This window comes from Manacus vitellinus, unplaced genomic scaffold, assembly GCF_001715985.3.
Source record: "Manacus vitellinus isolate BGI_N305 unplaced genomic scaffold, ASM171598v3 scaffold_24_pilon, whole genome shotgun sequence".
Classification (NCBI taxonomy): domain Eukaryota; kingdom Metazoa; phylum Chordata; class Aves; order Passeriformes; family Pipridae; genus Manacus; species Manacus vitellinus.
Window position 1 is genome coordinate 5,942,485 of NW_021939798.1, and position 23,534 is coordinate 5,966,018.

A 23,534-nucleotide genomic window follows, 5' to 3' on the forward strand; every position below is an offset into this window, starting at 1 on the left:
ACACGGGCATGTCACTGGCACAACCTCCTCTCCATGAACCATCAGAGAATCAGTGGCTGCAAAAGACAAGCTGTAGTTCAGATGAGATGCTGCACTGTGGATCTGCCCTGTGGGTATGCTGGCACTAAGGAATTCCCTTCCTGGCTCATGCCACAGATCAATTTACCAAGCGAGCTGGAAAGGCACAGGGCCTCAGTTATGCATCAACACTGGGACAAAACAGAACAGAAAAATGTGTGAACAACTAAAATCTGACGGGCCACCTACCTTCTTGGGAATGGAAGTCAAGTTTTTTCCTGTTGCCATGGTCATGATGGAGCTGTGAGGAGGCTTGCCCAGGAGCGAGATACTGGAGAAAGGTAAGTCAGTCTTTCAGTAACATGTTCAGGCACCAGAACTATTCCATTTTTGTCTGTATCTATCATTTGAACCCAAATAACCTCCTCAGATTGCTTGAACCATTAGCACTTATCTGGCCACTGCCTTAAGCATATGCTGTAAAAGGTGTTATTCATGGTAGGTGTAGACAGGGAGAGAGGTGACCTCTAAATGTGTGATGGGGGAAAAATCCACCCATGGTACCTTTCCTCCACCTGACACCCCAGACTCTCCATCATACTCCAGCCAGTGAAGGATTAGATGATTTTCAGCTGGAGGTTCAAGCCCCAAGATAACAGCAGCTCTCACACAGCTGTCAGGGTTAACACAGCAGTACACAAACACTCCTGTGGCTGTTTCCAAGCACCTTGTCAAGGCAGATGCTTGGAATAATCCTTGCAGCCTTCTTGGAATGCTGTGGGTGAAGTCAGCTTTCTTTTAACATGGACATGGTGAGGCTGAGGGACTGGTCTGTGCATCCTGTGCGTGGGTGGGAGGAGATTCCACCCTGATAGACTCACCTGAGCAGTGGGTAGCAGAAACAGGAGAGCCACACGATGTCTGTGGTGCTGAGGATGGGGGGCAGCTGCACCAGGCAGGAGAGGAACTGGACAGAAACAATTCAGAGTGAAGAGTGTGAGCAGTGGTAGGAGAGGTTTGTTACCCAAGACGCTCCTGACTTCCCCCAAAACACTGGGATGAGCTGATAACTAGGCTGCCACTGCACAGCCCCTCCACATGTTGCAGGGGGGTGCTTTTCTCCAGGGAAAAAGGGTTTGAAAAGAAACCCCTGCATGAGGGTCAGGGAGAAGGGGCAGGCTGAGATCACACAGTCTCTATTTGTAATTCCACCAAACCTGACTGAAGGCCACGTTCCTCTCCCGAGGCTGCCCCACTGCAGCCACCCATATACATGCTCACACTCCTGTCCTCTGAGCTAAATGCTGTCCCCAGCCAGGCCAGGACTCACCTGAATGACAACCAAGGTCAGCTGGCACTGCAGCAGGAAGAGGAAGCACTTGCGGATCCCGTAGGTCGCATGCCTGGCCTGGAAGGAAGAACAAGCCCTCAGAGCCCTCCAAGTGCTGGAGCAGCTGTCAGCCAGGAGCAGTTATTGGCAGGCAGGGGCAGGACATGTGGCCCGCAGGGGAAGTGGGCAGGGAGAGGGTCTGGACACATTGAAAGCAAAAAGGGAACGTCTCTTGCCTGGATGTAGAGGTTATGAAGAAAAAGGCAGAATTTTACCAAGGGGTAAATCTGTTTAAACTCATGGCTTTTCTGGGGTTACACTTCTCCCTAATCATGCACTGTTGTCTGGCTCTCTAGGGATCTTTGTAAGATTATATTCCATCCAGGTGAACAATAATCACGTTCTTTTGCCACAAGGCACCATTCCCAAACCATCCCCTACACCTTGAACCAGTAAAGCCAGGCAGGAAGATTCTCTCTCTGTTGGGCTTTCTGAGCAAAGGACAGGAGACACAAGAAAACCTAGTGCTGGAAGCTTTCTATGGGCACCTCAAGGAGAATGCTCATGTCAGCTCCTGGGCTCTGCTCCCTGTGGGTCCTGGAGAGGAGATGTGCCTGGCTCACCTGCTCTATCAGCCTGATGATGCTGGTACTCTCTTCTTGGCGGAAGGACATGGAGCAGGGCAGGCTGTTGAGCTGCCCTGAGAGCTGCAGGGGGGTGAGCTCATCAGAGACGTTGGTCAGGGTGGTGCTGGTGGCATAGCCAAAGGTCTCCCAGGAGCAGCGAGATGGGTAGAGAGGGTCCAGTGCTATACTGCAAGGACAACACAGAAGCATCAGAGTCCTCATCCCAGAGGAGAAACCACATTTCACTGCAGTTCAGCTTGTAAAGTCACAGGGTGTTGTGCCACACTACCTCTGTCTACCTTGCTTGTAGAGAAGCCTGGAGCTATTACATCAATTTAGAATCAATGCCCCTAAACTTTCAGTTATTCTTAAAGAAATAATCAACATATTTGGGTTTGTGGCACAAGGTCAACAAATTGGCTGATCCAGAGGGGTATTTCCACTCTTTCACCCAATGGGAAGCATCTGTAATGCCAGTTGGGGTATAACAGACCAGCATGCAAGAGAGTATCTTCCTTTCAAAGACAGAGAAAAATCTCTCTCTGCGTCAAGGGACCTAAGTAGTCATCCCATCCAGACCTCCCTTATGGAGACAAATGCAGCTAATAGTGGACAGAGAAACTGTGAGGATCCCCCTGCACAATCCACAGGTGTGGTGTGACCCATGGCTGGGCACTCACTAAGATCAAGGCAAAGGCAGCCAGAGGAGGAATAGATCCTGCCCCACCTGATATCACTTTGCAGGAAGAGGCAGCTGTTCCGAAGGTTGGCAGAGCTTCCCAGACAGCAAGTCACCTCCCCATACTCCTGCATGATCTTGATCATCTCACACATGGCTGCCAAGGGACAGAAGGAGGAACACAGTGTGTCATGTCATTATGCACACAAAGATGCAGTGTTTCACACACTCCTTCCACTCTGGATAACAGGCAGTCAGATCTTTTAAAATTGCCCCAGCTGCCAGTCATATACAGTGAGATCCACAAAGATATCCAATAAGATAGGTAACTAACTGCAGACCAGGTGCTCTGCCACTGCAGGGACAGAGATATGGTTCACAGAACTCTGGCCCAGAGATTTGCATCTCCAGCACATTTCTTTCAGACCAGAGCTGGTGCATAAGACAGCTTCAGCATCAAATACTCTTGTTAGAAAACAGCAGAAATGAAATAAACCTAAAATAAATACAGCATTTCAAACTCTGCTCAGCAGCACGTCCCTACTGTTCTCCCAAGTCTAAAGGAACAGAGGGAATATAGCAAACCACTCCAAAAGCAGTGCCACACTTAGCCATACTCAGAGCCAGTCTCTGTTCCTGCACTCCCACCCACCACCACCTCTAGCCTTCATCAATATGTTTATCAACACCCCTCGGGGCCTCTAAATCAAAGCTGCTGTTTGATCTGATTTTTATTCTGTAGCTCCATACACAGTGCTCTGTGTATATATGGATTTTCTGGAATGCTCCAGGCAAAAAAACCTCAAGCCTCCCCTCCACAGATTCCTGTGTAAACAACTTATCTAAATGCCTGGTGCACACAGATCTGCAGCCCAGTGAGGGGTTGGGTTGAGTGGAGAACTGCCACTTCTGTCAAAAAGAGAGAGGAAATTTGGGCACAAAGTGGGCTGTGACTGGTACACTATAAACTGTGGCCAGAGGTTCTGAAATGCCAAATCATAAAGATGCTTCACACTTTTGCTGGAGACTGGGCAGGTGTTAGCCAGCAGAGCACTCAGACCCTTTCTTAGACAATGTAGTGCCTCAGAGAGGGAAAAAAATTTTGCCCTTTCTGGTTTTCTGCAATCAAAAACTCTGCAAAGCAGCAGAAGGTGTTAACAGCAATTGCCAGGGGAAAATTCTTCTGGGAAGTGATTTCTGATTTATATAAGGCAGTGAGGGTTGTGAGCAGAGATCAAAGTCTCCTGGTGCACTGATAATACTTATTTAATAAGAGGCAGTAGCATTTTGAATGTTTGCTTTTGTGTCTCTTACGAATGCAAATTGAAGGGAGTGGTTCTTAGCCCAATTCAGTAGATGGGGACTAAAATGAAGTTAACACCTGGCTTCCCACAGGTAGCCACAGGGTCATTAATACCAGTATAGACTTGTGGAACATATCCCCTTCCCTTCACCTGTGTGCACACTGGGATGAGCCAGAGCAAATAGCTGGGGAAGGTATTCACAGGACTCACACTCTGTGCCACTTACTCTCTGGGGTGCAGTCTGTGAAGAGAGGCACCAGCAAAGGCACATTGTCAATGTTCTGCAGGTGAGGTCTCACCTGGTGGATCCCCCGAGGGAGTTTGGCCTGGAAAAGAGAAAGGAGAGATTAAGCAGGGCAGTAGTGTGTGTGTGTGAAGGAGAGGCATTTCAGAGCAAACTGCTGAAATGGGAGTGATGATTCCTAGAACTATGCAACTGCTAGATCAGATACAAATTCATGTCCCTGTAGATAGAACTGGCTGTCCCGAGCCACTTTTGTTAAAAGTTCTACACTGAAATGCAAGCTGTTTGTGCTTGTTTGTAAGGTTAGTGTGACAAAACTGTGCTCAAGGATTTCTAAGGCTTTTTACGTGTGTGGAGAGTCTAGTCAGACACATGTGCTGTCTCCCAGCAACAAGATCTATTTCAATTGCAGCCACACCAACATTGCAGCAAGGGAAGAAGGGTTCTTGCCTTCTGAAACCAGACCTAATAGATTTTTTTTTTTAACTTGGATCTATCTCTGATATTCCTCTAATCTCTGCTGAGCATGAGGTTTTTATGAGGCAGGAAGAGCTTGTCCCACACTGACCACTGGGCAGCACCAGCCATGGTTCACAGCTGGAGGAGAGACAGTTTCCTTTGTCTGCACAGAATGTGGGGATGTTCCCAGCCCATGGGAAGGGGACCCAGAGGAAATGAGATGCAGCTCTCAAGGCTACTCTGTGTGTGGTAATCCCCACTCCTAAATGCCAAAGCAAAGAGCTGTTCAGCAGAAGTGACGAGGGGAGAGAATCCCAAACTTCCCAGGCTCTAGATACCAAGCTGGAAGAGGCTGGGGGAAATCAGGAGTCCCAGTGTAAACCAGTCTATGTGCTTTGAAGAATTCCCTTTGGGAGTAATGAGGTGATACTGCTGACCATGACAAGAGTACAAGGTGCACAGGGAAAGGGCCCTCACCCTGTTACAGTCCTCCAGGAAGCTGGGGATATCACTGTCTGTTGGCTGAAAGCTGATGAGATCCGAGTGCCCTTCCTCTTCCATGAGCAGAAGCCCCTCCACGTCATCTCGAGAAACTGGAGCAGAGAGAAGCAGCATAAACAATAAGCACCAACCTGCCTCTGCCACCCCTGTGCCACCCACATGGGATATTCACATGGCACTGCAGAAGCCAGGAAACGTGAGGCCTGATTTTCTAGGTTAGCAACACTTAGATCTCACACTCAGTCATCTAAAATGCTGTATTTTTAGATGACTAATCTGTTCAGAGGTAGATATGTGAGCCTAGTCTCTGCTCTTTTAAGACATGATAGTTTATCTGTTCTGCTGTCCTTCTAGGGGAAGAAAGTAAAGAAATCCCACCTGAAGCAAGAAAAAAAAGTAATGCACAGGCAAGAAACCCTCAGTGGCTTAACCAGAGCCCCAAAAAGAACCAAAAGCCCTGATGAGCAGTTGTAAGTTCATGGCAGCTGGTGCACAGCTGGCTATCTGTTTCCAACAACTGTGGTACTGGCTGGGTAGAAAGTCTATAAATGTAACGAGCTCTTGCTCACGTGCACACCTCAGGCCCTTCCAGTTTTGTGCTCAAAGCTCTGAAGGATCAGGTGTCTGGTGTAGACACAGGAACCTATGAATGGGTTTAAAAGAACCCTCCAGGAAACACATAGCATTCAAAGTGGCCCAGGAGCAGTTCTCACCCTGGTGCAGGTCATCGTGCAGGGAGCCAGCGTGGCTGGGGCTGGAGGGAGGGATTTCTGAGCCAGGCACGTCACCGTTGGGTGTTAAGGATATGTGGCAATTCCAGCCAGTCTCCAGACCCATCTTCTCAGCAAACACCTGTGGGTGAGCAGATAAAGGGTTTTAGTGTGGCTGCCCAGGCCAGAGTACTGCAGACCAATGCCATATTGGAGCCCAGGTACCTTCTGGGCTCATTAGTGAGCTGAATCTGATTAACCTTGGATTGCACTGGAGTTAAACTCTCCAGTCAGACAACCAGGGGCCATGCAAGTTCAGGGGGTTAAGCAGAGACAGCTTACCTTGCTTTTGAGCTCATCCTCCAGGGAGAAGTAGACAAAACGGATGCAGGCATTGACCAGTCCATCAATGAGGCGGACAATGTCAAGACGGGCCTGATACTGAGATGAGACCATTCCCATGAAGATCTGTCCACTCAGAGCCTGGATACAGTCTTCCTTCTCCATCACTTCCCCAATCCCTTCTTCAGGCATGCAAACAACACGCAATCACATTGAGACATGAGGGGCCACATGTACATCAGACAAAGTACATGTGGTGGGGAGGCCACCGAGGTAACACCCCAGGGCACAGGAACGTGCAGAAACACACACACAGGAGGAAGGAGACATCCATTTGTCCCAGCATACCCAGTCACAGCAGCAGTTTCAGGACATCCCCACATATGTGACCAAGAATACAAGCGGGAAACAGCAAGTGTGGAAAGGAAAAAGACAAAACAGAAGGCAGGGATCAGTCACAAGGAATTTGGGCAGAAAGGTAAAGGGTGTGTGCTGCATAATGTTCACATGTGCATTTTAAACACATCCTACTGTGCTTAAACAACATGGTGAGTCTAGTTGAGGCAGAGTGGCATCAGAGCACCAGGGGCTGATGCAAAGGAACTGGATCATGTCCCCTCCAATGACACCACAGACACTCCCAGAGACCCTGCAAAGGCTCTTTGACAGGGTTCCTTCACCATCACCACATTGGCCTGCAGTGAGTGGGAGCTGGAAGCAGCATGAGGAACAAAATAATAAAACACTTCACACAGTCACAAAACTTGCCACAGGTGGGACTGGAAAGTGTTGTGAAAACACTCAGTCACAGCTGTCCCCAGCTGTTGGAAAGCCCACTAATCACATTTTACAGAATGGGGGACCAAGGCAGAGAAAGATTAAGACTGGCTTCCCAAAAGAGCCTCCTGGCTTTATGTAATGGTATGTGCTTATTTCTCAGTTTCCACTGCTGTTCTGGATGAGATGTACAGTTCATCTACTGGGAATCAGTCCCTTCAGCACAGAATTAAAATCCATCAAGGGAGAATAGTCACATACCACCACACGTTTCATTCCTTTGAAAAACCCAACACATGTGATTTCCACAAAATTAGATAAAGACCAAACCAAGTATCAAAATAGCCACAAGTCTTGACTCTCAGTAGCCAGCTTTAGAAACAGACTTCCCACAAGGAGAAGAATTTCTCTGCAAGCTTCAACAACATAACTAGAAATACACCTACCAGCTGCTACATCGCTACTTCCTCTGGAAATGCAATTCAGAAACCCTTCCTTCTCAATTTCCACCTGCTACTCTGAATAACAGTGTTCTTACAGCTCTAGGCTGATCAGATCAAGCACCTGGCCCAGCAGCAGACCTTATTATAGACAGGACTGGGGACACACATACCATCTGAGCTCCAGCTATTCCTCCTGCTGCTCTGTTTGATGGGGGTTGTCCCAGGGAGGTCACAGCACGTGAAGATAGCACTCTGCCCCGGGACCTGCACCAGCTCTATGCACTTCCCATTGAGCTGGGAGGACAAGGCACAATGCATTGGCTTGTATGCAAAGGCAGAGCAGTATCCTGACAGGCAGGCTCGCTGGTAGAAATCCAACACCTTCTTCCTACGTGGAACAGACAAAAAGCAGGCAAGATTAGCAAAAATGTGCCACGTGCCTGACAATGTGCACTGCAGTTACGTGTATTTCGAAAGGTGTCTTCCATGAGGAGTGGTCAGAGTCTGAATAAGCCTTTCCCTACTGTTTCTGCATTCTCCAAGCTGCAGGCACTACAGGACAACAAAAGCACATATTCCATCAGGGGCAGTGGTGAATGTTTGCTGGTCAGGTTGATGAGTATGAACACAGTGCTCCTTCAGTACACTTATTAACGTGATATGCTCTATATGGCTGCCATGTGACTCCAAGGAAGTTCCCTGCATGACAGCAGAAGCTTAATTCATCAGAGATAATTTATCTGTGGGGACATAAACACCAAGGAGGGAACTGACAACTCTGACAATAGTATCTATGGCACAGATAGTTGCAGTAACAGACTTTTCTCCTATCCCCTTTCAGAGTTTGGGTCCCAGAAGCTGTAAGTGAAGTTTCTGTTTGGTCACGATTCAGTCACTAGAATGAGGTAAAGTTCTTTCTCTAAGCTGAAAACACAAAGGTAAAAAATTAGACTATACATTTGATTTTTCATTGGCTTCTAAGATGATAAGTATTCCAAAAAGGATCAGTGGGAGTTTTCTTACACCTGAGACTTAGAAGAACAATGTGCTGCTAGTCAGTGAAACTAAATGTTACTGGTTTGCTCTGCTAGCAGGGACAGAGATTCAGCCTATAGATGGAAATGCAGCAGACACTATCAGATATTGCAGCAAGACTCAAAGGGTGTGATGCATTGTGTAAATTGGCTCAGGCAGAACTGATCATTTTGCATTTAATTTAAGACAAGACACTAGTCTTGAACAACAACAAAAAATTCTCTGCCACCAGCATGACCTGATTGTAATTCATGGCCCTGCTGCATCGTGCAGTCAGAATCCACTTACAAGAGGCCAATATCTTTAACAGATACAGTAAGAAGTGGCTTGCTCTTACAGTTCAACTGAGTGCTTGTTGCTATCTAATCTCTTAAATTGCTTTTTATAATTGTAATGATAACAATTAATCATAAGCAGAGATAGCTCATGTTCATAACCTACATGAAGCTCTTCTTAAACAGCTTAACAAGCATCACAAAGGGAATTTTAGCAGAGTGACCAGGTTCCCTCTGTAATTTATCTGAAGCTCCTGAATGTACCAAATGAGGAAGATGCCCACCTGTCAGAGCCAGAGAGGGGGTAGATATCTGTGCCATCCCAAAAGTCTGTGCAGGCCTCGAGGATGATGTCAGCTGTCCCATGGGAAAACATCTGCTCAGTGCCTGAAGTGCAGGAGAACAATGAGTCAGCATCACACATACAGGCTTCCAGGAAAGGGATTTCACACCAACTGCTCCCTTATTTGTTAAAGGTGATTGTTCCCACAAACTGCTCTGAGGCACCTCAGATATCCCCTTTCCTTTGCTTAAAGTCTTCTGTCTCCATTAAGAAATAGCTCAAGGATGATGATGCACCTGCAGCTGCTCTTTGTCTAACTGTGGGTTCAAACAAGGCTGTGATAAAATGTGAGCCATGTGGTCCCTTCCTATTCTCCTGTTACAATGTGTATCAATCCTGCTCCTACAAAGGTGTGATAATATCTTGCTCCTGTATCCAACAGAGCAGAAGGAGAGATATTCCTGTGAGCCTCTTCTGAAGAAAGTACAAGCAGCAGTGATGAGCCTACAGGGATCAAAGTCAGCCTACGCTGGAAAGTGCATTCATTTTTAGGCCAGACACAGAACTGAAGGGTAAGAGCTATTCTTGAATACTTTTCATTCAAGCAGCAGCAGATAATTTGACAGTGTGACCTGTCAGATAGCAGCCTGTTTCACAAAAGGTCATGAAAACGTGTTAAATGAGGATGAGTCAAAAGTTCAACGTAACAGACTAAAAAAGTAACTCATGTTGTGATTAGGGAAGAACTAAAAATCAATGGACACCACAGCTTGTCCTGGTTTTTTTTCTTTCCCTACTTTACTCTTTAATATAGACTTTAAATCTCTTGTTCCCTCTTGTAGACAGAGGTGTTAAAAAGTTTTTCTTGAAGGTGTGTGATATCACTTGTCTGATGCAGGTCCCAGGCACAGGACACCAGTTAGGGGATGTGGGGCTGCCCCCCCATCCCCAGCTCCTGCTCCCTCTCATTTGCATCACATATTAACATTGCACTCACGCAGACCTCTCCGTCTACGTTCCCTCCTCCAGCTGCTCTGTGACTTTGCCCCCAACAGCTTCAAAGCTGAGCTAATGAAAAAAAAAAATCACTGCCAAGAAAAATGAGCCCAGAGGCTTCTTGCAGGCATTGTTGCTGACTGCTAATGCTCACACTGGCTGAAATCAAGAGCCAAGAATATCCACTTGCAGAAACCAGGCAGGGACCTTCAGGAACACCAGAGGATTTTCCAAAACATAGCAGCTCTCTGCTTTCTGCTATAAATAGTCAACACATGCCAAGTTTATCAGCATAACAAACCTCAGAGACGAATAGAGACTGTGTGTGAAAAAAGGAACCTGTCTCAGGGACACAAAGGAGTACTTGTGCAGAGCTCTGGTTAATTTTATTGTATAAACACCTAATCCTTCCCACCTTGCTCCTAAGGTCAGATAGTCCTTGCTAGGAAAGAGGCAACAAGAGATGTTTATTGATCCATGCAAAACCTATGTCCTGGACAGAGCTTGCAGATGACCACACACACACTGTTCGTGCCTGACAGCAATTGCAATCCACTTCCCATTCAATCCTATCAGCATCCCACACCACAATCCTGCTAAGGAGTAAGTGGCAGTGACAGCACACATTATGAACTAGAAGGAGTTCATTGCCAGTAAAGTGAGCTTAGCCTCTTCCCTGCCCAAATCGTGGACTTGAAGGCCAGGATTTCTCTGGCAAAAGGGAAAAAACTAATGAATGAGGCAGGGAGTATGACCAGCCATTCATGGCTGCTGGGACTCGTTAGGAAGGACCAAACCACTGCAGCTGAGCCAGTGAGGCAGAGCAAGAGGAATCGAGGAGTGCGGCTACAGCAAAGGGAGACAGAGAGGGTGGAAGATGCCGGTGAGCCCCTCATTTCCATGTGGTTACTATGGATTTGGGATGAACACTGCCAGATGGTGAGACACGTATTTCAATGGAATGGCAAGGGAACATACAGATAATCTGCCTCCTATTTCTGCTACAGCTGTAGAATTTATTATGTGTTTCCCTTTGACTGCAGCCTGTCGTGGGAGTGGGTGGATTCAAAGATTTATTCACAAATAAGGTATCGAGAGAGGTTAGTTATGATCATCTGGTCTGACCTCTGCATAAGCAGAGCCATTTGATTTCAGCCAATGTTTTCTGCACAGTCCAGTATTTCTGGTTCTAAAATGGTAATATTTTAGAAAGCTTCAAGTGACAAGACTATTGTGTGAGAGGTGTTCAGTGGTTAACTAACCCCAGCTGGCAAAATTCCTCTTAGAATTTACTCTAGACAGCATAATCCAGGTCACACACATATTTGTCTGAGCTCCAGCCTCTAAACTAAACCGTTTAAAAGTGAGGATAAGGAGTTGAAATGAGGCAACATTAAAGGTTTTTTCCCTACACTAAGAATCTCAGCATCAAAATAATTCCTGTTCACAAAGGCAAGATAGCAGCAATCAGAACAAATTAAAAAGTTCCTCTTCAGATAAAGATATAAATTTAAGCAGAATTAGGCAAGAGAAGACAGTTAACCTGGTAAAACTCTGGCCAGCATAATGATCATATTTCAAATTCAATATTGAACATATGTCAGCTCTAGAGAGCCAAGTTCAGTCAATTTAAGGAATTACAAAGAGCCTAAGAGCTCTGACAGGCAAGCTGTTAAATCTTGCTGAGGTGCTTTAAGACCTCACAGTGCCCAGCTGCACATCCTTTCCATCCCAGCCCGTTCCTACAGGAATAAGAAGTAGTAGAAGGAGTGGAGAAGTCAGTGTGGCTTCAGGTGTTGTATTCATGGTCACTATGAGTTTGCATGGGATTTATGAGATTTCTTATTGGTATGCAATATAGGAGCATGCAATATAATACACTAGACAACTCACAAAGATTATGATTTATCAGAAGGATGACCATCACTAACTAAAACCCTGAGTAATATTCAACACTGTGCAGTATCAGTTTCACTACCATCATGAAGTCTGTTAAAAAGCCAATAAACCCACACCTTGCTCTGCTCTGCCACTTGGTCCCAGAAATGAGGCCTACTATGTGCTAAGATAATTTTTAAAAATTATTTATGATTCTGGAGTGAGTCAAAGCTGGGAAGGATTCCCCCCCTCAGTATGCCACAGCTGATCACTAGGGTTTGTTGAGCATATCTGTGCTGGCCATGGGCAGAGCAGGGCTATCACCCCACTCCAGACTCTTCCAGCATGACATTTTCCAGGCTCTCTTCAGAAAAGATCCCCCCATTTCAAGTGGATGCCCAAAGAAAGGGGCAGCCTTACTGGTAGTGGTGTCCTTCACAAACAGGTTAATCATGTGGCTCAGGGGGGGTCTCCTCTTGGTGATGGATGAAAGCTTCCCCAGGATTGTTTCCTTAACCATCTCATCACTTGGCAGGCGGTACAAGGCCAAATAGTTCTCCTGCTTGAAGAGATCTTTAGCACCCGGTGTGAAACCTGAAACGTGAACACAAGGAGGAGAAAAATTAAGCTCAAACCAAAGCAAAAGAAAGGTCCCTTCTCCTGCTTCTCTGCCACCCACTTTGCCTGTGCTCATTCTGACATCTCTCCAGGAACTGGTAGGTAAGCTGTGCTCTCTGTGCATCTACAGAAAGATGGCTCAAGATCTGTGGTTAAAAAATTCAGAAGGACTAGATGTTATTAGTAATTACAGTGTTCATGCTTCTGGTTCACTGAAGAGAGAAACTGTAACATGGAAGGACAGGCACAGAAGTGAGTTCAAGTTTTCAGATTTTAATCCTAGTGTTACCTCTAACCTCTTATCTCTCCTGTGCCTTAGTTTTCCAATCTATAAAATGAGCTGAGGTACCTTACATCATTTATCCCCAAACTCCCTGTAAGGCCTTACAGTAAAGACAGGGCAGATAGCTGTTCATTAGCAGGTATTCTTTGTCTCCTGATGAGATTGGCAGACTCAGGCCAGAAGGATACCAAGCCTAGCCAGGGCTGGCTGGTAATATCCTTGATGACATTCATTCCTTTGATAGTGTTGACAATGTCAGAACTTGCCAAAAGCAATCTCTTTAATAGACTCTTTTGGCAACTGAACAACAGCAGAGTCAGCTCTGTATTTCCACCTTCTCAGCAGCCAGGACCGGGGAAATATTCTTGTGCTCTCTAAGGATTAAGTGTCTATTGACAGCTCTGATTTCTCTGCGTCTGCTCATCCAATTTCTCCTCACCTATTAGCCTGGCAAGCTCACAGAGGCCCCAGGGCACGTGGACAGGCAGCACAGCGTTGTGTGTTTCCTGGAGGGCGATGTTGCAGAGGTGGTCGGAGAAGCGGCACAGCCGCTCTGTCACGCTGGCGTTGCACAGGTTGAGCAGCACGTTCAGGCCCAGGGGCTTCAGGGAATTCAGGTGCATGTGCCAGTTGGAGTCATCAAACTGGATGCAGGAGGGGTTCTGCTGGTCTTGGGACAGGCTCAGCATCTCCAGGTGGTAGTCACACACAAAGTCCTCGGCCTCACAAGCCAACACCTCGCTGTCCCCAACAACCTGGTCCAACAGACAGGGAAATTCCAGTTGGTTACAGAGAATACAGCTTGAGCCCAGAATCCTGCAAGGAATTCCCAGGTAAATTCCCCAGAAGTGGAAACTCCATGGGTTTGAGTCTGTCTTACAGCTCCACAGATATGTCTGTCACGTATTGGCCTTATAAGCCACCAGCGCTCCTGCAACAAATGTGGATAGAGCCTTCCCAAATCTTCGTTCACGAAGCCCAGCCATGAATGAATGAATGACAGCTCCACAAAAGCCTACTTGTGTGCCCCTCCAGTATGTCTTACCTGAGTGTGTTCCTCCTCTCCGCCCTCTGTGTCCTTGCTAAAGCTCACATTGGATCCAGAGGGATGTTTGCTTCTGCTGTTTGGCTTTCGGTGGGCAAGGCCATCGGGAGGCTTTGGAGGATCACTAGACCAGTTGTTCCTCTCTTGTTCATTGGCCATGTGGACTGTGTCTGCCAAGGGCCCAGAGAGCAAAGCATCTCTTTCATGGGGCTGCAAGAGACCAACAAAACAAATAGTGATTCAGCAGCTGAATCCCAGCCACTGCTGATTCACCTGCTGCTTCAGGACTCCTGTACAAGAGGATCTCGTCCTTGCTGCTTCTTCATATTTTAGGCAAAGAATTATGGCACATTCACCTCATCTTCCATCTCAGGATGGCAGAAGGACCGTGTAGAGAGCTCATCAGTCAGATCTTCATGGCTATCATGAGGTGGTTCCACCTTCCCACTGAAGAACAGAACAGTCTCCGGGCTGGGGTTTGGCCACGAAAGAATCCCCTGCTTGTCTACACAGCAGAGCACCTGGAACATCCCACGACACCCCCAAAAAAGCAAAATCTCAGTGAAAATGTGTCTCAGTGTTCAGGCATAGCTGTTAATATCCTGAGTTTAATAAACAGATGGGAGGACAGACAAGTCTCTTCTTCCCCAACCTTCTGTCTTAAGAAACTGCACCTAATAAGACTCCAAGAAATCCAAGAATTCCTTGCTCTAACAGGATTGATGGGTAGTTTAACACCAATTTTATCTCAGGATATTACAAAACAAGGCATGAAGACCAAGGGAAGGAAGCAACTACTCAACCTGTTTCACCAGCTAGTACCTTACCAGGACCCAAACCAGCTGGTTCTTGAACAGAGGTCAAGAAGGTAAAGGGACCAGAACCAGAGCTGGAAAACACAGAGCCTGACAGATGTCAAAGAGTATCTCTAACCATTGTTTTAGCCTGTAAATGTGCTGCTTGGACATGATAAGACAGTTATAAACTCTTCTACACAGACAGGTGCCTGAAGGGTTTCTAATTCCAGCACAGTGAGCTGACTGCTAACAGTCTGTGCTCAGGGAAGGACGACATGAACAGTGAAAATGAAGCATCCACATAGAGCTCCTCTTTCTGACAACCCAGTAATACTCACAGTGACAGATCCCAGACTGTGGAGCAAGCTGGAAGTGAAGCTCAGAGTTGGGGATTTGCCTTTTAAAACACAGAGGAAGTGACTCCAGATACAGCGTATCATTTCCTGAGGAGGGAAGCAGAGGACATCAGCCAATTAAAGACTCATTCCGTGAAAGATGAAGGGAGAGAAGGAAAAAAGGGAGTATGACATTACCTGCTTTCAGTTTCAACACAGTGATACACTGCAAGATAAACATCAGTCTCTGTGGGAACCTGTTACCTGATACAGTGCTGATGTTCCCAAGGGAAAAGCATTCCTTCCCCCTTCCACAGAACACCAACAGACGGTTCAATTGTTGAATTGAGAACTCACTGAAACTACCTCTGCCTACCCAAAAACCCAGAATGGAATTCTGAAGTGAGTTCATTTCAAGTGAATCAGTTGCTACCTCCCAGTATCTTTTCCTGAAGTAACTCATCCCTTTGGATTATAAGAGTTTGAGGCCTTGGGCTTTGCATCACCAAAGCTCCTTAGATCACGTTCCTTGGATCCTAAGGGTTAGTACAGCAGTCAGCTCAAATGCAAAACAATCATGAGCTATCACCAGGAAGAAAAAAAAAAAAAGCTCTTATTTAAACCAGTTTCTTCTGAGCAAAAATGTTACACAGGTACAAAAGAAGCAAATCTTATCCATGAGGTCAACTCAAATCACTGCCATTTACCACCTGAGAAACATCTCAGCTAAATGATGAACTGGCACAGAAAGACAACAAAATATTCATCAAAGGAAGCACATGTGAGTGCACCTATGTACATTCCTCTGAGTGACTGGGAGCAAGGAGATATGAATTGATTCTTATAATATCTAGGGATTCTTAATCACTGCTGGAGTCCATCTGCCTCCTTATGGAAAGGGGAATCTTAATTCCAGATTAGACAGAGAAGTGTCTTTCATCTACCCACCTGTTTAATCTGGATGAAAAAAGGTCTTCTATATGTTTAATTGCCCCAGCTTTGGAAGCACTAATAATGTGCTTAAAGCTTAAGGAGCCTATGAAACAGGATCAGACTTTTAAAAAGCCTGAACATCCCATGGTCCCCTCTGTATGTTTGGTCTTGCTGACCACCATCCCCTCTGGTTTTTAGTTTTGTCTTGAAAAAGGAGGTTTTTCTAGTATAAGCAAAATACTTCCCTTCTTTCTGACACACACCATAAAAAGTTTATTTTATTCCTGGAACAGGACTTGAAAGAGGCACTGTCTTCAGGACAGAAAGCGTTGATTTCAAACCATTTGCAATATTCAGAGAAGCACAACTGGACTCGGTGTTGAAGTCACCTCAATCTCTGGTCAGCAGAGCAGCATTTACATGGGAAGGTGCAGGGGAAAGACATGCAACCTGCATGCATTGTAAATTAAAGCAACAAATGAGTGACAATGGACAAGTGACACGAGTCAAAAGGGTCTAGGAACAAGCAGGAGATCAGAGAGGAAGGGAAAGGATACCAGTGAAGTTCCGCAGTGAAGATGGAAGAAAACAATTCATAATAATAGTACCTGAGAAGATACCATCTCTGTGTAGCTGCTGAGAGTGTCCTCTGAAAACTTAGCAAGCTGCAGCAAGAGAAGAGACCAGTTACTATAATTGTGCTCAGAAATGTGTCATGAGGAACATCCATCCCTCAGTATGTGCCTTCAGAGAGGAGAAATCAGGAGTCCTGCTCTGTGGGAATCGCTGTACCAAGGCAGACCAATAACTCATCAAAGCAATTAAATCTTTAATGGACTCTGTCTTTTTCTACTTGTGAAGCACAGGCCAAGTGCTTGGTGCTGTACATCACAGAGGAACACACAGTCATTACCTAAATGTCTACAGAGAAAATAACAGCAATTAGACCCAGAGGAGGCTCTTTTCTGGATGGTTATTTTTAGACAGAAAGAGCCAGGAATGACTGATCTGGTTTTAAGTTATATGGGTCAGTTACAGGAAGGGAGCTGGAAAAGGGGTTGGAAAAGCAGGAGCCTGGAACACGATGGACACAGAGGAATGAGGTGACATGAATGGGATGTGGACAGAAAGTGAAGAGAAATTATAGCAGGGCACTACCAAGGGGCTCTTGGAATTACAGTGAGCCATTCACTAACTCAGGATTTGTGCATCCAGCACAAAGGAATTCCACAGAAGACATAATTTTGAAAAAGTTTAGGTCTACTCATAATCAAAAGTGGATATGGCAATTACACTTGTATGTAAATAAAACAGCAGCCCAAATAATAATGCATATATCTGACACTCTAAAAAGGATCAATTTAACAAAGCTGAAAAAAGCCAAGAGAAATTAGTCAGAAATAACTTAAACTGAGAACTATGAAGGATAATTAGGAACTGTTTAAGAACATTTTGTCACAATTTTAAAAAGCAACAATCCCATAGTAAAAATAAGAATCCAGTTGTGAGTGGAAGTGAAAATAGAAATAAAAATTAACATAAAAACTAGGGAAAAGTATACCATTAGTAAATTAAAACCAGTCCACTGCTTGCTAAGGACAGTGAAATTGCAAACGATATTGCAGGCGAGGCAGACGTGTTAAATAAATATTGCTATTCCCTATTCAGTGATACAATCATACCATATGATAACTATGAAATATTTTCCATTCCAACACTAGCTACTGAAAGTAAATATGTTTAAATTAGCAGGTCTGGACAATGACTGTTACTGCTGATTTTGCACAAGGCTGGAACTATGGATTGAGTCCCAGTTCAATGGAAGTGGTGCCAATGCCCAAAAAGGGAAGGAGAACCATCCAAGTTACCACAGGACCCCAGACAGACTTTGATTTCAGACAGAATAACAGAGCAGCTAATATGAGACTTAATTAAAAGAAAAGAAGTGGAATAATACAATCAGTGCCAAACATCACAAGTATATGAGCAGCAAATCTCATCAGACTATTGTGATATCTTTTTTTGACAAAATTATAAATTTGACTGATAAAAGTAATGCTTTTGACATAAACCACCTGGTACTTTGACTTGATGATAAATACTTTACTGGTTTTCTAACAAAAATACCAGGAAAATAGGGCCCTTATTAGATATATTAGAAACAGATTATCCCTAAATGGAACAGAAAAATTATTTGCATTAGTATGTGTTACTAACTCAAGCAGGGACAAACTTGGGTATTTTGTTAATAGCCTGAAAAAAAACTAAAAAGAAAAAATACTGACGGAGACTGTAAACTATATAATAAAGTTTGGGTCAGGGTGCAGCATAAGGAGAACAGATCACTGTTACAGAACAATATGGACTGCTTGGGTAATAAGCAAAAACATGAATCCCAACAGGCACAAAACTAAGGCTGCATATTTAGGTGCAAAAATGAAGGTTGGACTTACAGGATGAGGACTCTTAGAAAGCAGGAACTGCAGCTGAACAAAGCCTGGCCCTTTAAAGCAATGGCTAAAGAATCTAATATGATCCTTTGTTGCACAAACAAGGGAATACACAATAGAAAGTCCAAATTATTCTGAAATTTAGCACAAGCACAAGTGTAACTGGAATATTTTGTGGGTTTTGAGACTCATAATTCTACAGTGATCCTGAAACACTGGAGAAAGCTAAGAGGAAAGCCAAGAGAAAGATTAAAGGTTTGGAAAATATGCTTACAGTGCCCCAAGGTGCTTAAACTGTTTACTTAACCAGAGATGGTAAAAGGGAATGTGAGCAGTTACAATGGACCAGAATTTTGATTGACACGCTCGTAAATCTAGGAGACAAAAGATGTAAATGTTCCAAGGGCTGAAAATCAGATACTGCAAAAATTCCCACTAAAATAGAACGTCCTTTTTAGCAGTGAAGGTAAGTAATAACTGAAACAACATATCAAAGGCAGTACAAATGTTTTCAAACCAGCAGCAAATTCCTTTCTAAAAGAAATGTTTCTGTAGTTCAACTGCAGTAATGCAACTTGAGGCAGGGGCTTGTTTGGGGGGGCACTGGTTTGTGTCCTGCAAACAGTCAAGGGTCACCTATGGCCTGGAAAAATTGGGAATCAAACAGCTTGAACATGATAGGAAGGGGAGAAGAGTGCCACACAGGCCAGGTGTTTGGAGAGGGAAAGAGTCTTACCTGCTACATTTTGAACAGAGAAGAGAGAAGGAAGGAGGGAAATAGAGAGGCCAAGACTGCCTTAGTCAGGGGGGGAATGACCAAGGCACATCCCAACAGCTGTTCTGCAGCAGCCAGGATGGAGGATCATGTTTGAGATGTCACAGAAAGAGCTGGCTGGACAGAGACAGTTGCCTGGACAAGAAAAAGGAGAAGACAGGAAAAAACACAAGGAAGGTGCAAATATGAGTGACAGGGCAAATAGGTATGTTGAGATGAAGTAAGGAAGCCAAGGAGCTCTGGCTTTTCCCAAATAACAAGGTGTGAAGGGAAAAAGGAAGGTTCCAAAGACAGAAACCAAGTGATGCTGAGAGTGGTTAGAAAAGGTAAAGTGGAGAAGTGGAGAAGAAAAGGTAAAGGTGGAAATGGCACTGAGGGATGTGTCCTCCCTCCCAGGACACAGGAAGCTTCGTCATGTACAACTGGAGGGTAAAGAACAGAAAACACACACCCAGGGCCACAGAGACCAAGGGAGGACAAGAAGGAAAGAGAAACTATGCCCAAGTAACAGAAATCAGCACAGAAGACAAACATAGCTCAGTGCACCTCACCAACATTGCCACCAGGACAGAACAAGAGATGCCCAACAGGCATCACAGTCCATCAGACCAGCAAACTCCACTCCCCAAATCAGCACAAACACCAGAAACTTCTCTCACTCCCTGACCTACTGCAAATGCCACACCTGCAAGTGAAACCCCAGAGTCTCAGGAAAGGGCTGTTCAGCCCACATATTAAAACAGGGGATTACAGAGGATCTCATGTATGCCATTCCTTCCCACTGGCTAAAAATTCCCAAGTTACAGCCACCACTTATTTAGCTCCACGCTGACCCCTCTGACAAATTCTATTTATCTCATAGAAAGCACAAGCCTTGAAGAGTTTCATGGAATCTCCAGAGCTTCCTATCACCTTGGGATATCTGTGGAGAGGTTGAAAAAATAAAAGCATCTGTTCAAGAAGAAGTAATATTGTACTCCAGGGAGAGGGCACAGCTGGTACAACCAAAGATCCAACAAGGTTTTACAGTCATGTGGAAACATCTTCTGAATTCATTGTGCTCACTTTATAGAGCCTTTTCATCTCCTGTCCTTGTCTCTGCAACAGTTTGGTGTGGAGAGATACCTACCAGTGAGTTGGATGAGGCCTTGCTCATCTGGGCCAAGACTCTGGCTTCTCCAAAGGCTGTAGCAAGAATCCACAGGACGGGAAAGAGCAACGGAAGGATGGGTAAGACACCATTCACCTGAAAAAACCCAACCTGTAATCACCAACAAACCCAGAGACAACTAGAAGTCAGACCTCTCACATGACATCTTTTCCACCACAGTGAGAGGACAGGTAAAAAAAGCCAGGGCAGGAAGGAAGGAGACGAGAAGAAGTGCCACACAGGGAAAAGCGCACCTTACAGAGATGTAATGAAGGAGGCCATGAATAAATCCTGCTTTTCCTGCTGAATTTGGCATAAACTCTAATAAGTTTAAAGGCAAAGGATACCATATGTAATACATATATACATACACATATATATCTATACATATATGGCAAATGAGATAGCAAAAAATGTAAAGGGCAGTCTAGGAGGAATGGCCAGGGAAGAGCTGGATCCAGCATGCACAGGATGCTGCCAGAAGATGAAGCAAGTGGCTGAGAGACGGAATCAGTCTCAGTGGTGCTCTGGGGAGGTGTAGTAGAGCTCAGAGCTCTCCTTTACCTGTAGCTGAAGAAGAGTGTACTGCCAAGAAGCAATTCCAGGAGCTTTGAAAATGAAGCGCACGGCGTTGGTGATCAGGAATCCAGCCTGCAATTCAGAGATGACACTGTCAGCTAACTACTAGTACTTGCAAGGAAGGAGTTTTCAGTGCCTTGTAACATGCTCAGCCCTGGGAAAGTTTGGAAGATATATCTGATCTGCTGCTGCAGTTCCTGTCTCCTCTCTCATGGTTACAAGGCTCAGCATCTTTGCTTCTCTGAACTGCCCAAGGTACACACAGAGTCAGCTGCATGAGTTAGGGCCTGGCCACAGCTTCCTGTTGATGGCTGCAAATTCTTCACCTTTATTGACAAAACATGGCTATTTTCAAGGACAAGGGCTTGAAATGAGACCTACCAGCACAATGGGGACAGCGTACTTCAGCATCACTGACTGCACAGTGAATCTCTCGTTGTCCAGGGCTGTCACAGGCCGTGACAAAGCCATTTCCAGACACCACCTAAGAAATGGAAACCAGCTTGAGATTTCAGCAACCAAGACCCTAAGCCTGCACTTCCCTTGGACATAAACCTCCTGATCAGAATGCTGTGCTCAGCCCCCTATGAGGGATGACTGTCAAAACCCACCTGACATTATCAATTATTGGGGTCTTCAAGACACGGAAGAGACGATACAGCTGAGGGTTCTGAGGCCCCTTCTTCACTTCTCCCCTTGGGGAGGGTGGGGGTGAGAAAGGTGGAAACAGATCTCCTGGCTCCAGAACTATGTGCTCATCATCCTAGGAGAAAAAGTCAGAGAGCCCAAAGGCTTGTGTTCAAGCACATCTGGTTATTTCATGAAAATTGGAGTGAAAGTTACAATAAAAACCAAAAAGAGTAAATCTCAAGCTTTAAACTTTTTCCAACCTTCTTCAAGCAGCAAAATCTTTCTATAGATATTGTAACCAATTTGTTAATTTACTACTACGCCAGGAACTTTATATTACCTTCTTTTATAATAAATCAGTAGTAAGGAGAAGGTCAAAGCAGACAAACTTTAAATTCTCCACATAAAAAGCAGGATAAAGTACGGGGTTTGTATGTCATATTATCCTACTGGATAGGTTCACTTCACTTATATTTAGCAGCACATTACAATTTCCCCTTGACCTGGGAGAGATGGAAATATGGTGCTTTTGTATCACATTAGTGTCTCCTGTCCGTTGGGTTTGGGAGTTCATGGAGAAGATGCAGTCTGGCTAACAAAGCACTGTCCTTGACTGAACTGGAATTTCAAGCTATTTTCAAGGTCAGAAGAAATCAAACACTCCAATAATCTGTACACTGGGAATTAGAGCATTAGCAAGAAAATCCTGGGAAATATATTGTTACAGGCCAGGGAAATAAGACAATCAAGTTACCTTAATCCCTCTCAGAGAAGCAAATGACTCCTGGCCTGGCCTCAAAGCAACGACATCTCCTTCCACCAAGAGGCTCACGGGCAGGTTGACAAGATGCCCATCCCTGTAGGCCCAGTGAAGGGACCAGGATGGGGCATAAGGCATGTGAAGGTCAGGGTACATGGAGTCTGGCCATTTCACCTCTTTGCCAAGTGTATCTGAAAACACAAAGCATGAAAGAATTAAGCGGTAACAATTCTGGAGGGACCAGTCTTACAATCATTTACATCCTGTGGTGGCTATAGCTCAGTGCTAAGCACCTTCTCCCAGTGCTAAGCTCATCCCACTCCCCTGATCTTTCATCATCCCTCTCTTTCTCCTTGATGGCTTTTCCCCTCTTTCTCCACCCAATATTAACAACTAAACAGTCATTTTATAGCCTTAAAAACATAGTTATACAATGCAAAAGCTAAAGGCTGTCCTTAAAATTGCCACAACTGAAAAATGAACTGCCCCCTCAGGTGCCAAAGCCCCCGTTGAGACGATGCTCATGCACAGCAATTTATTTCCTTCTGCTCTATGTTGTGGTACAACCCCACGTATTCTTCCCTCATCATCTGCTGCAAGGCAGATATTTTTGTGAGAATCTGAGGATTCGAATTACTCCAAAGCACAGACATAACAGACACCCACCTGGTAACACAGAGCTTGGAAGCACACGGCCACATGACAGCTCAAAATAACTACTTTACAGGACAGGCATGAGTGGAACACAATTCTCACAGCCTGTTTCTGTGCAACACAGGGGAAGGTTAGCAAGCTTAATTAGTAATGTGTGTGATCAGGTTTGGAGAAAAATTCAGTGGGAGGAAAATACAGCTGCAATTGAGACAGGTGAACAAGGCCTCACCGTTTATCTTATCAACGATTGTCTGAAGTCTCCTCTCCACCTCTCTGCACTTCAGCCTCTCCTGACGCCCGATCATGAGGAGATCCAAGAGGAGCAGGAGGAAGAGTGCCAATGCATTGACTATCTCAGCACCTTGGCTTCACACAGCAAAACAGAAGAAAGCAGAAAACAGATGAGGTTTGAGTAAATGAGCAGGATCCACTGCCAGACACCCACAGAGATTAACGCACATCTGCCTGGCTGTTTATTCCTACATCTCACAGACTTATGGCTAAAAATGAAATGCAGGGGAGCCATGGTCACACTTCTTATTTAGAAAAATGACACCAGAGAGGTCTGAAAGGACTCATCTCAATTAAAAATCCTTTACAAATATGGTCAAGGCATGCTATGGTG

At 45.1% G+C, this 23,534-nt stretch overlaps 1 protein-coding gene and 1 long non-coding RNA gene across 4 annotated transcripts in view; one reads left to right on the forward strand and one right to left on the reverse strand.

Moving 5' to 3' along the window:
* Positions 1 to 23,534, reverse strand: part of TMEM94 (transmembrane protein 94) — a 42,912-nt gene that overhangs the window by 6,523 nt on the left and 12,855 nt on the right. For 2 of the 3 annotated variants that reach the window (XM_018073248.2, XM_018073247.2), the window contains exons 4-26: positions 23,139 to 23,275; positions 22,250 to 22,446; positions 21,477 to 21,628; positions 21,247 to 21,349; positions 20,851 to 20,937; positions 20,266 to 20,382; positions 16,520 to 16,576; positions 14,982 to 15,086; positions 14,203 to 14,367; positions 13,847 to 14,056; positions 13,241 to 13,556; positions 12,321 to 12,494; positions 9,028 to 9,130; positions 7,604 to 7,821; positions 6,214 to 6,395; positions 5,875 to 6,013; positions 5,138 to 5,253; positions 4,184 to 4,283; positions 2,702 to 2,810; positions 1,972 to 2,161; positions 1,349 to 1,426; positions 900 to 985; positions 268 to 349 (exon numbers count right to left, since the gene is read on the reverse strand). In XM_018073248.2, coding sequence (XP_017928737.1) covers positions 268 to 349; positions 900 to 985; positions 1,349 to 1,426; positions 1,972 to 2,161; positions 2,702 to 2,810; positions 4,184 to 4,283; positions 5,138 to 5,253; positions 5,875 to 6,013; positions 6,214 to 6,395; positions 7,604 to 7,821; positions 9,028 to 9,130; positions 12,321 to 12,494; positions 13,241 to 13,556; positions 13,847 to 14,056; positions 14,203 to 14,367; positions 14,982 to 15,086; positions 16,520 to 16,576; positions 20,266 to 20,382; positions 20,851 to 20,937; positions 21,247 to 21,349; positions 21,477 to 21,628; positions 22,250 to 22,446; positions 23,139 to 23,275 — 3,223 coding nt within the window. The remainder of the gene's footprint in view (positions 1 to 267; positions 350 to 899; positions 986 to 1,348; positions 1,427 to 1,971; positions 2,162 to 2,701; positions 2,811 to 4,183; positions 4,284 to 5,137; positions 5,254 to 5,874; positions 6,014 to 6,213; positions 6,396 to 7,603; positions 7,822 to 9,027; positions 9,131 to 12,320; positions 12,495 to 13,240; positions 13,557 to 13,846; positions 14,057 to 14,202; positions 14,368 to 14,981; positions 15,087 to 16,519; positions 16,577 to 20,265; positions 20,383 to 20,850; positions 20,938 to 21,246; positions 21,350 to 21,476; positions 21,629 to 22,249; positions 22,447 to 23,138; positions 23,276 to 23,534) is intronic. The other variant, XM_018073249.2, reaches the window with a different exon arrangement.
* LOC108639806 lies at positions 35 to 12,549 on the forward strand. Its single transcript, XR_001920748.2, has 3 exons — positions 35 to 359; positions 9,469 to 9,598; positions 12,436 to 12,549. It is a non-coding gene; the product is annotated as an uncharacterized LOC108639806 (long non-coding RNA).